The sequence below is a fragment of the Rhinolophus ferrumequinum genome, chromosome 4 (assembly GCF_004115265.2).
Source record: "Rhinolophus ferrumequinum isolate MPI-CBG mRhiFer1 chromosome 4, mRhiFer1_v1.p, whole genome shotgun sequence".
NCBI classification, from domain to species: domain Eukaryota; kingdom Metazoa; phylum Chordata; class Mammalia; order Chiroptera; family Rhinolophidae; genus Rhinolophus; species Rhinolophus ferrumequinum.
Window position 1 is genome coordinate 77,110,733 of NC_046287.1, and position 13,310 is coordinate 77,124,042.

Here is a 13,310-nt window from a genome sequence, read left to right on the forward strand (position 1 = left end):
TTGTTGATATTCTCATTTTGTTCATGCATTGTTTTCCTTTTTTAATTTATCTGTTTTCTTGTAGTACACTGAGCTTCTTTAAGATGAGTGCTTTTGAATTCTGTCAGGTAATTTCTGTCAGGTCTCCATTTCTTTAGGGTCTATGTTTCTGTAGATTTTGTTTTTCTCTCTTTGATTGGACCATGTTTTCTTTTTTCTTCCTGTACCATATATATGTGTGTGTGTGTGTGTGTGTGTGTGTATAGAACATATATATATATATATATATATATATATATTTTTTTTTTTTTACCGTGTTCTGTGCATTTTAAAAAGCAGTCTCTCTCCCACTTCTCATCATCTTTACAGACTGGCTTTACACAGGGGAAGACCTTTACCAATCAGCCTGGGTAGAGTTTCTGGGATGGGGGTCCCTCAACCCTTTTCTGGGGATGTATCTTCTTTGGTCTTCTGTGTGTAATTTCCCAACTAGAGAGGCTGCTTCTTTCTTTTTCAGATTGTAATCTCTAAAGATTAGAGCTCCCTCTTGTGTGTGTCTGTGGTATTTTCGTTCTCTGGTGCTGCAACCGGCTGCTGAGCTCTTTTGTTTTCCATGTACCCCAGGCATCCGTAGAATGCGGGTTCCTTGTCAGTACTCCAAGTCAGGCAAGACAAAAATAAGTCCCTCATGCAGCCCTCTGAAAAGCCAGTATATTGGACATATATTCCACTCTTCTCTTTCTCTTCCCAAGGGAGAAACCATGAACTAAGCTTCTCCTCTCAATAGAACTGAGCTGTGCTGGCTTGGAAGAATATCTATCTCAGTTGATATGAAATGGATTTTCTTAGATGTCTGAATGTGGGTGTTCTTGACTTTAAACTTGCCTGGCATAATGCAACTTAATTGGTTTTGGGAATTCTCACAAAGGCTTTGTGGGCCGTGTATAGGTAAGTTGGTTTTCCTGGGGGGAAATGAGGTCTGGGGTTTCCTATTCCACCACCTTGCTGATGTCACTAGAAATATTTTTTTAACGCCCATTTCATGATGAGAAGTTATACAAAGATGTGTATTTAACAATGCAAGGCCTTCTTTTGTGTATGCCTAGCTTCTGAAGAATTAGGCCATGAGTTTGGTCCCCTTCTCTTGGGTGACTCTTCCTCCTGATGGACTTGCTCCAACAAAAAGATAACTTTGTAACTACTGGCACTTATACAAGAGATTTACTATTTTCAAATAAAAGGACACTTTAAATTACAGTACCCTCCTGTGCCAACGCAGAGAGGGTAGACGTCTAGCTGCAGTCGTGGCAGAGTGTCTGCTGCTGCTGCACAGTCGCAATGCGTCTACCGTTCAGCCGAGTAAGCCACAAAGGGAGGCTGGATTCTCTTCTCCCTATGACAGGCACCTGAATCAGTTTCCTTTTGGGGTCAGCTTTATATTAGGTCGGTGCAAAAGTAATTGTGATTTTTGCAATTTTTAACCTTTTAAACCGCAATTACTTTTGCACCAACCTAATAGTTTTTGAAGAATTCAACAGCTGGCTTTTGACACTGACTGTTGGTTGGAACCAGCATACTTTAGGTGCCTGGGGGACATGGAGAACAAAAGAGCTCAGCAGCTTGATGCAGCAAGAGAACTGGCAATACTGCACACGGGCTGGCACAGCTCAGCAGGATTAGGAAAAATGGCCCTGCGCGCGCCTTCTTCCTTGGGAGAGGAAGAGATGAGTGGAACGTCACCCAGTGTTGCAGTTTTTTTGGGTGCTGCCTGAGGGAAGGGTTTCTGTGTCACCTGAATTGGAGCACTGGTGGGAACTGACAGTTTGGATGCCTGGGGTCACAGAGACCAAACATGTTATATAATTATTCATTCCTCCAGTTGTTAGCAGGCAGGGAGAGAGGGGCTAAAGTCTGCTGGTCATTGGATTGGGGGAGGAAAAGGCTGGGATTGGTCATAAGCATTTGCACGTGACTTGTATCACCTGTGGCCGTGGCCAGTGTCAGAGAGTTAAGCTGACCACATCCTTGAGGGTTTAGGAAAAAGTATTTCCTGTTCTTTTCCTTTTGTTGAGATATTTCCAGTATTTTTTTAAAGCCTGAGAAAGTGCTATAAGCTGACTATGCTATCTTAGATACTCAGAATGGTGTAAGCCAAATTGTGTGTTGATATGCTAAGCAAATAAAACACACCTTTCAAGATACCTAGTTTGATTTTTCTTTTATTCTACAGAAAAAATATAGACTCTAAAATTTGCAAGAAAGCCATCAATACATTTCATTCTAATATAAAAGATGAACTCATCAAAATGGTAAGTTCACTGACATAAATTCATTGGTCTAAATCTTTACTAATCCTGAGGCAGCATATAGTTAGGAAGGACTGCATTTGCTGGCAATGTAGTAAAGAACTCACTAGAATTATCCATATTTCACATGTTGTTTTAAACTAAATGTCATGTATCATAAGCTAATAAGTGTTTAATTTTGGAAAATCCCATGCAAATATTTCTTTTGTTTTGCGTAGCTTGAAAAAATGACGATGTTGAAAAGTCTGAAAAGGAAGAATGCTAAGGTAAGTCACTTGTGACGAGAAGCAGACAGCCATATAGAATGCTGTCATGGAGAAGAGCTATGTAGACTTGACTCGGATTTTATGACCGTTGGTTTGTATAAGATTTTTATCTTTTTAGTCAGGCTTTTATTTGATTGATTTTGTGTTTGAGTACTGTTAATGCACGCTAAGGAATGGGGATCCTGGTTAGCCTAAAAATGGCTATGAAGCCCAAGATGGCCATGTGTATGGATAAGTATTGTGTAATGTATACTTGTTGCTTTTGTGGATATCAGAAAGCAAAGCCTTTTAGAATCAAGACTTGTCCCAGGTAAGAGGAAAGCCTGGGCGGAATACTGGTTTAAGGGTCAAGAGACCTCATTTGTTGTGCTGGTTCTGCTACTTCAATGTTGTACCACATTTTTGAGAGCTGTACGCCAATAGGTGTGCAAGGGAAACAAGCCAGAAAGCACTAGGCCCTCCTTAGCCCATCATCTCTTTATGGTCGGACCAAATGACCTCTGACGTTCTAGCTCTAAACTTGTGTGAATCCAGGAATGGAAGAGCAGCTCCCCCTTTACATTTATAATAGAAATGTATTGGAAATATACATTTCCCTTCCAGTTGTTACAAGCCTTTGTTGTTTTCCTTCCATTTTAATCTCTTACTGGTCAACCCTGCATTGCTTATAAGCAAGTGGGAACAGCCTGAATGTCCAGCAATGGAATATTAGGTAGTCATTAGGTAGTCACTGAAAGTGATGACAAAGATAATAAAATTGATTTTACTGAAATGTTCTTTTTAAAATACAGATGTATCATGACACTCCCCTTCTTCAACATTTTCCTAGTGTCCCTAGATAAAATTGAAACTCCTTACTTTATATCTCACAGGGTAAGAACCTGGCCCCCACTTCCAAGTCTTGGAGTAAATAGCCCTGCTGTTCTTTTTCAGAGTTCTCTTCTTTCATAGCACATATCAGAAATTGTAATTACATGGCAGTGCCCAAATATTTATGAAATTAATTTAACAAATAAATTATTATATTACTTAGATAATTTCAGATATTGAAAAGAAAAGGCAGCGTTTGATTGAAGTCCAGGATGAACTGCTTCGGTAAGATAACATCAAAATCCTCTTTGAGATCTTAGAAAGATTGTGCTGTGTCATGTGAGGCCAGTAAAACTTGCTGCTGTGTTGCATTAAAATCGCAGGTTTTCTTTGAGTGTGGGAGCTCAGTGAAGATAGGTTATGCAGCAGAGTTGGAGAAGCTCTTTACAAAGGAGAATTCGGCACTGATCTGTTTGCCCTCAGATCTCTCAACTGTGGCCTGAGAGGCAGCCTAATTAGAGAGTTAATGCACAGACTCTAGAACAAGACTGCCTGGGTTTGAATCCATGCTCGACCATTTACTGGCTGTGCAACTTTGGGCAGGTTATTTAACCTCCCAGGGCCGCAGATCCTTCATTTGTAAATGAGCATAATACTTCCACCTCGCAGAGTGTTGTGAGAATTAAATGAATAAATCTACAGAAAATGCCTCACAGTGACTGGCATACAAGAAGTGCTGTATAAATGTTAACAGTTTTTGTTAATATTGTTGGAACGTGATTCAACAATAATTGAATTGGTATGACACTCATGCGAGTCCATTCCTGAGTATTGGACCAGGGAACTGTTCGGGCTGTCCCCGTGGTCCTGAAAGACGAGCACACTGCGTTGCTCTCAGGCAGCTAGTGATGTTTGGTGCTCTTCAGTCCGGCCAGGATGTGGTGTGAGCTGCTGGCCTGGTAGTAAAGCAGCGGAAGTATAAGCAGTATCAGATATGCTCTCTGCTCTTTGGGAGTTTTAAATATAGCTTGAGAAAGTGGTATCAGAAAAGACAGCCTATAATTACTAAGTTTTAGAGAAGAGCTGCCACAGAAGTTAGAAGATGGAGAAACTGGTTATCTAGTCCATTGGTTTCCGTATCTAATCTATGGACAGGTGCGGCCCATGATAAAGCGCTCACCTGGCCCAGGCCAAAATAAGAAAATTAAAGACAGTATAATAATGATATCTAGCACTTAAAAAAAACTTCCTGTGTATGCTGGGCAGCGCCCTAAATGCATTATATTATACACTAACTCATTAATCGTAATTCTGTGAGGCAGGTGATTATGGCTGTTAACAAGGCTATATAAGACTCAGGCATGTTTTAAAGACCAGCCTCTTGGTTCTTTATCTAGATATAATTTTAAAAGTTGAGAAGTTCAGGCATACCCAGAGATATTGTGGATCTGGGTCCAGACCACTGCAATAAAGCAAATATTTCAACAAAACTAGTCATAATTTTTGCTGGTGGAGGGCCTTGCCTTCAATTTGTAACCAAAAAAAAAAAGAAAGAAGAAAAAGAGAAAGCAACATCTATGAAACACAATAAAATGAGGTATGCCTAGATATTTTGAAAAAGCATAAAAAGAAAAAAAGTAGTGCCATTGTTTTAACTTTACATGTGAAAAACATAAGGCACAGGGAGGTAGCTTAACCTACAGCCCCACTCATAGGAAGCGGGGGAGCCAGGATCTGCTGTCTACCACTGACTCCAAATCCTGCACTGCTGACCACAGCCCAGACAGCACACTAGTGAGTCTTCCAGAGTGTTGCATTTGTTCAATGTACAGAACTGGTAAAAGGACTTTTCTTTTATAAAGTAAAATCATGATATTAGAGGATAGTTGCTTTTTATATCTTGTGAGAAGGAAAAATTGGCAGTCTTACCCCTTCCTTTTTTGTACTAGTCCATAAAACCCAAGTGATCCCTTTTAATTTTATAGGTTAAGAAACTAAGCCACTGAAGAGAAAGCACTTTGCCCAAGATAATATATTTTTCATCCAGGCACTGTGATAGTTTTTTCCACCAACTGGTTTTATCTGACCTTGGAAATGGACACAATTTTGACCAGAGGAAGGGGCAAAGGGAAGCCTTTTTGTCCGCGCTTTTGCTGTTAAACTGCAATGCCTGTCTCTTCCTGCCTGAGGCTATACAATGTTATGTTCTAACTCAGTAGCTCCCAAGACCTTAAAAATGACTTGAAGAATTTCAGGATAGATAGGGAGTATTCTTCTGTGGGCTTTGTATTCAGAGTTTTATCTACATTTTAAATTGAAATCTAGAATCTTTCCACACATTCATAATTTCAGAGGCAGATATTTTAAACTATCTAATCCACCTTCCCTGTTTTTTCTAAGTTCACTCAATATATTTACACACTCAGTCTCATACACTGTAGGCTGTTATACTTCATTATACTGTCATTTATTTTTAGGAACTTTTTCTTTTCTTTTTTTTTAGGTTAGAACCACAGCTGAAACAACTACAAATAAAATATGATGAACTTAAGGAGAGAAAATCTTCTTTTAGGAATGCAACATATTTCTTATCTAATTTTAAACAGCTTCATCAAGATTATTCAGATATTCGTGAGAGAAACCCAAATGTAAAGGAAACGGTAATAAGTTCAATTTTTACTTTTTACTGTGCTCCAGAAGCTATAGGGCTTTTCATGCTAGAGTACCAGAAGCTTTGAGCAAAGAGAAATGTAGATACAACATTACAGTCTACGCAAAACAGCATCACTCTAAATTGGTGAAAACTTGTTACATCATCCCTTCTTTAGCTACTTAAGGCTAGAGGAGTAGAGAAAAATCCAGAAACACTTTTTTTTATGAAGGTATTTATGCTACGGAAAACTGAATCTCACTAAGGGAAGTGTATCCTTTGTGTACAAATCTGAAGTGTGCTTTGCTTTATTATAATTGTCATCAACATAAGATTACTCAAACATGTTTTAAAGACCAGCCTTTTGTTCACCGCATGTCTAGTATCTTTTCTCTAAAAAACAAGTCATCTATAAAATGGTAGGTGTGATTTTAGAAGCTGAGAAACAAAAAAGTATAGGAGAAAGTACGTATTGTTTTAATTCTATAGTGTCTTCTGGATTTTTGCTGCAGACTTTGCTACTGTTGTGAAAACCAGAAATGTTTAAGGTACAGAAAAAAAATATATACATATAGATTATGATCACATCTTGTGTTCTTCACTTCTAAATTCAATTTTAAGGTTTTGACACTAATCTAAAAGTTAATTTTCCTGAGCCTAAGGTTTGTTCATAGATTATAGAGATCTGGAAATAGAATGTTTTAAAATTACGTGTTTCCTGTGACAGTACCCAGCTAGTCCAAAGCTTGTTATTTGGAGAAATTAATAGCACTAATTTAAATTGAACGTAATAACTTGGGTGAAACCTGAGATTCAGAGACTGTACCTTGTGTGGAGTACACTACTCTTCCTGCGAGCTTGTTCTCTGTGTGCCCTTGGTGCCTTTTGTGCTTCCATTGTAGTCCGTGTTCTTCTTGCTTCACATATACTGAAGTATGTCTCACCTCTTTTCCTAAACCAGAAATCTAGCACCAAACGGTGGTTCATCCCGTTACTCCCCCCTGACAGCACGTGCCCCGTCATAGCTTGAACACATAGTGATGTGATACATTATCTTCTGTCTTGTGGGTGGTAAAGTCTGACAGCTTTTTAATTTTCATTTCTATGAAAACTACCTTGAAAACATGATAATAAACTATCATAATTATAAAATTCTAGAAAGGGAACTTAGTCACTCACCCTTCAATAACAATTTGCAACATGAAGTTTGGCTTTGTTACCACGTTTCCCCGAAAATAAGATCTAGCCAGACCATCAGCTGTAATGCATCTTTTGGAGCAAAAATTAATATTTTAATTAATTATTTTAAAAATAAGACCGGGTCTTATATAAATTTTTGCTCCAAAAGACGCATTAGAGCTGATAGTCTGGCTAGGTCTTATTTTCGGGGAAACACAGTAATTATTTCAGTCATAAAGTGGGTTTGAATTCTAATTTTGTCTTTAATCGTTAAGAACATTTGGACTGGCAATTTTTAAGACATTTAATTGATTTTCCCAGTAAATAATTTTTCTAGATGATGGATTTTTTTTTTCCTCTTGAACGTTTATAGGCCTTGTGTTCTCATTCCTTCAGTTCTTGTAGTAAAAGTAAATCTGCCTTACAGTTTTCTGATTAAAAAAGGCATGAGGTCAAGTAGACTTGCCCAGACCCAATCTATATCTGTACCAGGAATGATTTTCTCTTTTAAATAATTCACGTGCCACTGTTCTTTGAACCAACTAGTCTTCCAGAGTGAGGTCAGCTCAAGCCTTGCAGGGAGTAGTCCCCTTGCAACCTTATTTCTCAATTATGTCCTAAGGAAATGGGTTAAAACCAAGTTTCTTACTGATACTAGTTTTAAAAAGAAAATGAGTAGTTAATGAAAAGCTCTATTAAAATTGGCATTTGGTCATAACATTGAGCTATGTAAAACAAAAGTTTTTAGTCTTTGTTAATCTAAATAAATTATTTTCTTCCAACAGTATGATTCATCTAGCCTTCCAGCTCTGTTATTCAAAGTAAGAACGCTTTTGGGAGCTGAAAGTCATCTGCAAAATATCAACCATCAGTTAGAGAAGCTCTTTGACCAGAAATGAGACCAATCTACTAAAATGTGCCTCTATAAAGATCAGTCTCATGCTACTGCCCGTTGCCTTCTTAAACTACTTTTTATTGTTAAAGAAACAGTCTCCGATACATTTAAAACAGTAAACCTGACTAATTGTTCAGGCTGGCTGTATGGCCTTGTTACCAGTTTGATTGTTTAGTAGTTTTAGAAATCATAAGTAACTTTCCTGGTTAGTGTCTTGAGTAATAAGTTTTAAAATGTTGACACCTAATTCTAATCAGCCATGGACATACAAAAGACTTTTTACCAATAAATAAACATGCAAAATTAAGCTACTGTGAACACAGACTGACTTTGGTTAATAAGATTTCTACTGAATTTAAGTACACTGAAGCTAATTTTCAATAACTGTATCATGTCAGTAAAAAATGAATTGGAACACAGAGATATAACTTAGTTGATATAATAAATTACTAAAATTTAATAATCTGTCTTCAGGCAAATAACAGTTTGGTTATATGAGTGTCCATAGTTAATTAGCTACTCTTGTAATACTTCTATAATTAGTTCATCAGGAATTTCATCCACTCCACTATTATAACTGAGCAGACTGTTTGCTGCAGCTTCTGCTAATTCAGCATCTTCAGTAGCTTCCAGAAAATAAGTATCATCAATGCCACTATCCCAGTCAGGATCAGAAAATACACCTTTTGACGAGGTACTAGATAGCTTATGAGGATTCTTGGTTTCATTGTTCCTTGTTTGGTCTGTTGTAAACTCTTCTTCCTTTGGTTCCAAAAGGGAGGGTAAAGGAGAATGGGATAGGAAGAAAATACAGGTTATTCATTCAGAATGTGATGATTTCACTGTATTAATCTATGTTGAATTAAGGTATTAAGACCAGTTCAACAGATATTAAAATGAATATGCGGCATGATATTATCTCTGAGATAGTTGCCATGGGAGTGAATTCATTAATTCAAATATTGCTGCCACAGTAGCTCAGACATTCTTGAAACTCCAAATCTGGAGTCTAAAAGATAACATGACAAAAGAGTACTTAATAAAACCTTCTTGTAAAATATTAAGGCCACATAGAAAAGTGCACATAATACAGTTACAGGCAATCTATAATAGAAATATAAATAGTAATTCTGAAAAAAAGTTCAACTTCAATTAATAAATTAAGAAAGGTAAATTAAAATTGAAATACCACTTTTTGCCTACCAGGGGGGTAAAAATTAAAAGGTAAAAATAAGTAATGTTGGCAAAAAGGTAGGGTAGTAGGTGTTCTCATAAACTGTGAAATTTAATTTCCTATCATTTTTATGGAAAGCAATTTAGTAATATGTATTACTGAAGATATTTGTGATGGTTTAAGTAGGAAAAAAACCCTACAAAATAGTATGTATACTATGACTAACATGTATATACACATACACATATATATTAATCAGCATACGTACAAATTCTTGAATTTACATACCATTTATATCACTTTTCTTTGAATGGTCAAAACATGAGTGAGGATGATTTTCCCCCTTTTGATTTTTTATGTATTCTCTAATTTTTTTTCTACAATGAATGTGAATTATTTTGGCAAATAAAAGTTTTTAAAGGAAAACTGTTGGCTTGGCAATCTGGTAATATCTACCAAAATTAAAAATAGATATACCTCTTGACATTTTTCTAGAAATTCTTCCTATAGATATAAAAAAACACAAAGATGAGTATTTTGTATACTTTTTGTAAAGCAAAACATAAGTGTCTAAGGCTGGTTAACTAGGTATCTATATAATTTCTTATGGAGCAGTGAAAAAGTGGGGTGCATATTATTAGATATGTGCTGAGATGGGACAATCATTAAAATATATGCCTAAGTGAAAACAAGGTACCGAACAGTGTGTTTAAAAGCTATCTGGACACATTTGGACACTTCTCATAGCTCATTTATACAGTTGTACCAAGAACTAATTAGTGTGGGTGGTAGATGAAGGTAAAGGGGATCAACTATATGATGATGGAAATAGCTGACTCTGGGTGGTGAACACACAATGTGATATACAGATGATGTGTTACAGAATTGTACACCTGAAACCTATGTAACTGCTAACAATTGTCACCCCAGTAAACTTTAATTTTAAAAAAAGGAAAGAAAAAAGAACTAATTAGTAAGGAGAAACACTAAGCACTTACCTCTTTGAGAAGAAACAGGAAACACACTTCAGCAGGTAATGGAAAACCTGAATCAGAAAGATAGTAAAACTATTTTATATAGATATCTAATTTTTACTTTGTGGTGGTAAATGTAAAAGTTAGTTACTCACGGTCAGATTTGAAGTTTTGTGCTTTACATACAGGGTCATGACATTTCTGATACCAAACTTCATTTTTCAGATCAATCACAATCCTTTATGTTAAAAAAAAGAAAAACAAAAATGTTGACTGGATAGAAAGCAAAATTCAGCAACATACTGTTTACAAGAGATATGCCTAAGACTTAAAAAGTAAAAGAATGGAAATAGATATACACCAACCAAAAGAAAACTATGGTTACCAAAAATATCATACAAAATGGACTTTAGGGCAAAAAAGTACATTTTTAAAAAGTTCTTCCCAGGAAGATAGAATAATTCCCAATCTGTACCCACCAAATAAGATCGCTTCAAAATACGTGAGCAAAATCAACAACTTCAAGGATAAACATTCTACCAAAAATAAATATATTTTTAAAAGATTCTTTTGATAAGTGATACAACAAATAACCACAAAAAATTCAGTGAGGCTATAGAAAACCTGATGACATAATTAAAAAGCAATTAACAATTTTGATATAATAGGCATATATGACTACTTCAAATAATTAAAAGCCGCTCTTTACAGTCACATACAAAACATTGATAAAATGACTATTCTAGCACAGTGCGAAGCCCCTCAAATTTAAAAGCATTCACACAGCACATTCTAACAAAGCAAATTATTTAGAAATAAAAAGATAGCTAATAGAAACCCGTAACTTGGAAATTAAAAACATTTCTAAACCAATGACTCAAGGAAAAATCATGGTTGAAATGAGAAAATGGCCAGAACTGAATGGAATTGAAAATACATATTAAAATATGTGAAATAGGGCCAATCTTTAGAGGGAAATTTCAAATCTTAAAAGCTTATTTACAACAAAAAAAGAATGGCTAAAGGCAAATGAGTAACTAACTTCAGCAGAAAGTAATCAAGAGCAAAAACTTTTTAAAAAAATCAACAAGGCCAAAATGTGAAAATGAAATTCTTGTGAGATTGATCAAAAAATAGGTAAAGACACATTAGAAATCAAGTGCAGCTGTAACTACAAATGCAGAATATACTAAAAATAGGATATTATAAACTTGTGTCAGTAATATTGAAAATTTTGGTAAAATAGACAAAGTACTAGTAGTATAAAAATATACCAAACTGGGCTGGCCCGGTGGCTCGGGCGGTTGGAGCTCCATGCTCCTAACTCCGAAGGCTGCCGGTTCGATTCCCACATGGGCCAGTGGGCTCTCAACCACAGGGTTGCCAGTTCAATTCCTCGACTCCCTCAAGGGATGGTGGGCTCCGCCCCCTGCAACTAAGATTGAACATGGCACCTTGAGCTGAGCTGCCTCCCGGATGGCTCAGTTGGTTGGAGCACCGGGTCTCAACCACAAGGTTGCCAGTTCAATTCCTCGACTCCCTCAAGGGATGGTGGGCTCCGCCCCCTGCAACTATGATTGAACAAGGCACCTTGAGCTGAGCTGCCGCTGAACTCCCGGATGGCTCAGTTGGTTGGAGTGCATCCTCTCAACCACAAGGTTGCCGGTTCAACGCCCGCAAGGGATGGTGGGGGCGCCCCTGCAACTAGAAAGCGGCAACTGGACCTGGAGCTGAGCTGCGCCTGACACAGCTGGGATTGAGGGGACAACAACTTGACTTGGAGGAGCAGGCCTGGAAGTGCACACTGTTCCCCAGTGGGGTCCTGTTCCCCTTCCCCAATAAAATCTTTAAAAAAAAAAAAAAAAAAAAAAAAAAAAAAAAAAAAAAAAAAATACCAAACTAAGCAAACTTAAAAAGTTACAGAAAACCTAAACAATCCTCTACCACTAAAAATAAAACTTAAGTAGTTTAAAATCTTCCCAAATTTCATAGAAAAAGAAACATAAAATGACTAATGTTCTACATAGTAGTGGGACATGTACCAGGGAGAGAAAAATGCAGGCGACACAGTCTAACTGCCTCACAAACGTTCCAAATAGGCGTCCTACTCAACTGACTAATGCTGCAGCCCCCAAACCGTACACCAAAGTGCCCCACAGCAATGGGGTTTTACATCTTTCTAGAGAAACACAGTGGTACCTGACATCTGTCAAGCACTCTGCAAGCTACCCTACAGTTCACGGCTTCATTACATCACCCTTCGTTCCTTGCAGTGATGTCCTATCTTTGTAGAGCTGGGTTTTTGGGTGGCGGCTGTGATAAAAAGTATTATAAATATCAATGTGGAATGAGACATAATGGTGGGGGGGCAGTGTCCAATCTGATTCCAACGTTTAAGAGGTTATGCAATGCTCAAAAGGACACGCATTCCCTTAACAAGTAATTGTATTTAAGGAGGTCAAAAGGTACAGACTTCTAATTATAAATAGTTATGGGGATGTAACGTACAGCATGGTGACCTTAGTGAAAATTGTACTGCATATTTGAAAGTTGCTGAGAGAGTAAATCTTAAAAGATCTCATCGTAAGAAAACAATTTGTAACTGTATGGTGACAGGTGTTCACCAGACTTACTCATTTTGCTCTGTATACACAGATATCGAATCAGGTACACCTGAAGCCAATTGTTATATGTCAGTTGTATCTTGATAAAAAAAGAATGAAATAAAAATATTTTCTTTCAAATGATCAATATTGTTTTTTCAAGGAGCTACTAAATTGTTAGGACATAAATACTTGAAGCTATTTGAAACTTTTATACACAGAACTATTAGGTATTTCTTTTGGCCTCAGAGCATGTGAAAAATTCCTAAGAGTCTAAGGGGACCATGAACTGAGAACATTGGGAACCGCTGGACCAATGGTATTTGCGAGGCAGAGAGCCCTTATCTCCAGAATGCTCTCTGCAAGATGTTTCTGATTTCTGCATATGGTAAATAAACCTAGAGTTTGTGGACATATGAGGCATGGTTACACATGCGGTGTAAGTAAAATGCATGAGTATGAAATGCAGAAGCT

The 13,310-nt window shown here is 37.0% G+C and overlaps 2 protein-coding genes across 9 annotated transcripts in view; one reads left to right on the plus strand and one right to left on the minus strand.

Annotated features, from left to right (window-relative positions):
* The window catches only part of CENPU (centromere protein U), a 33,983-nt gene extending 25,864 nt beyond the window's left edge, over positions 1-8,119 (plus strand). For both annotated transcript variants that reach the window (XM_033104870.1, XM_033104871.1), the window contains 5 exons: positions 2,210-2,288; positions 2,504-2,551; positions 3,585-3,646; positions 5,865-6,021; positions 7,976-8,119. In XM_033104870.1, the coding sequence (XP_032960761.1) occupies positions 2,210-2,288; positions 2,504-2,551; positions 3,585-3,646; positions 5,865-6,021; positions 7,976-8,089 (460 nt within the window). In that variant the 3' untranslated portion in view covers positions 8,090-8,119. The remainder of the gene's footprint in view (positions 1-2,209; positions 2,289-2,503; positions 2,552-3,584; positions 3,647-5,864; positions 6,022-7,975) is intronic.
* Positions 6,028-13,310, minus strand: part of PRIMPOL (primase and DNA directed polymerase) — a 33,348-nt gene continuing 26,065 nt past the window's right edge. For 3 of the 7 annotated variants that reach the window (XM_033104865.1, XM_033104863.1, XM_033104864.1), the window contains exons 11-14: positions 10,389-10,471; positions 10,258-10,304; positions 9,737-9,763; positions 8,574-8,847 (exon numbers count right to left, since the gene is read on the minus strand). In XM_033104865.1, the coding sequence (XP_032960756.1) occupies positions 8,602-8,847; positions 9,737-9,763; positions 10,258-10,304; positions 10,389-10,471 (403 nt within the window). In that variant the 3' untranslated portion in view covers positions 8,574-8,601. Of the gene's footprint in view, positions 7,127-8,434; positions 8,848-9,736; positions 9,764-10,257; positions 10,305-10,388; positions 10,472-13,310 lie in introns of those variants that run through there. The other 4 variants (XM_033104868.1, XM_033104869.1, XM_033104866.1 and 1 more) reach the window with 4 other exon arrangements.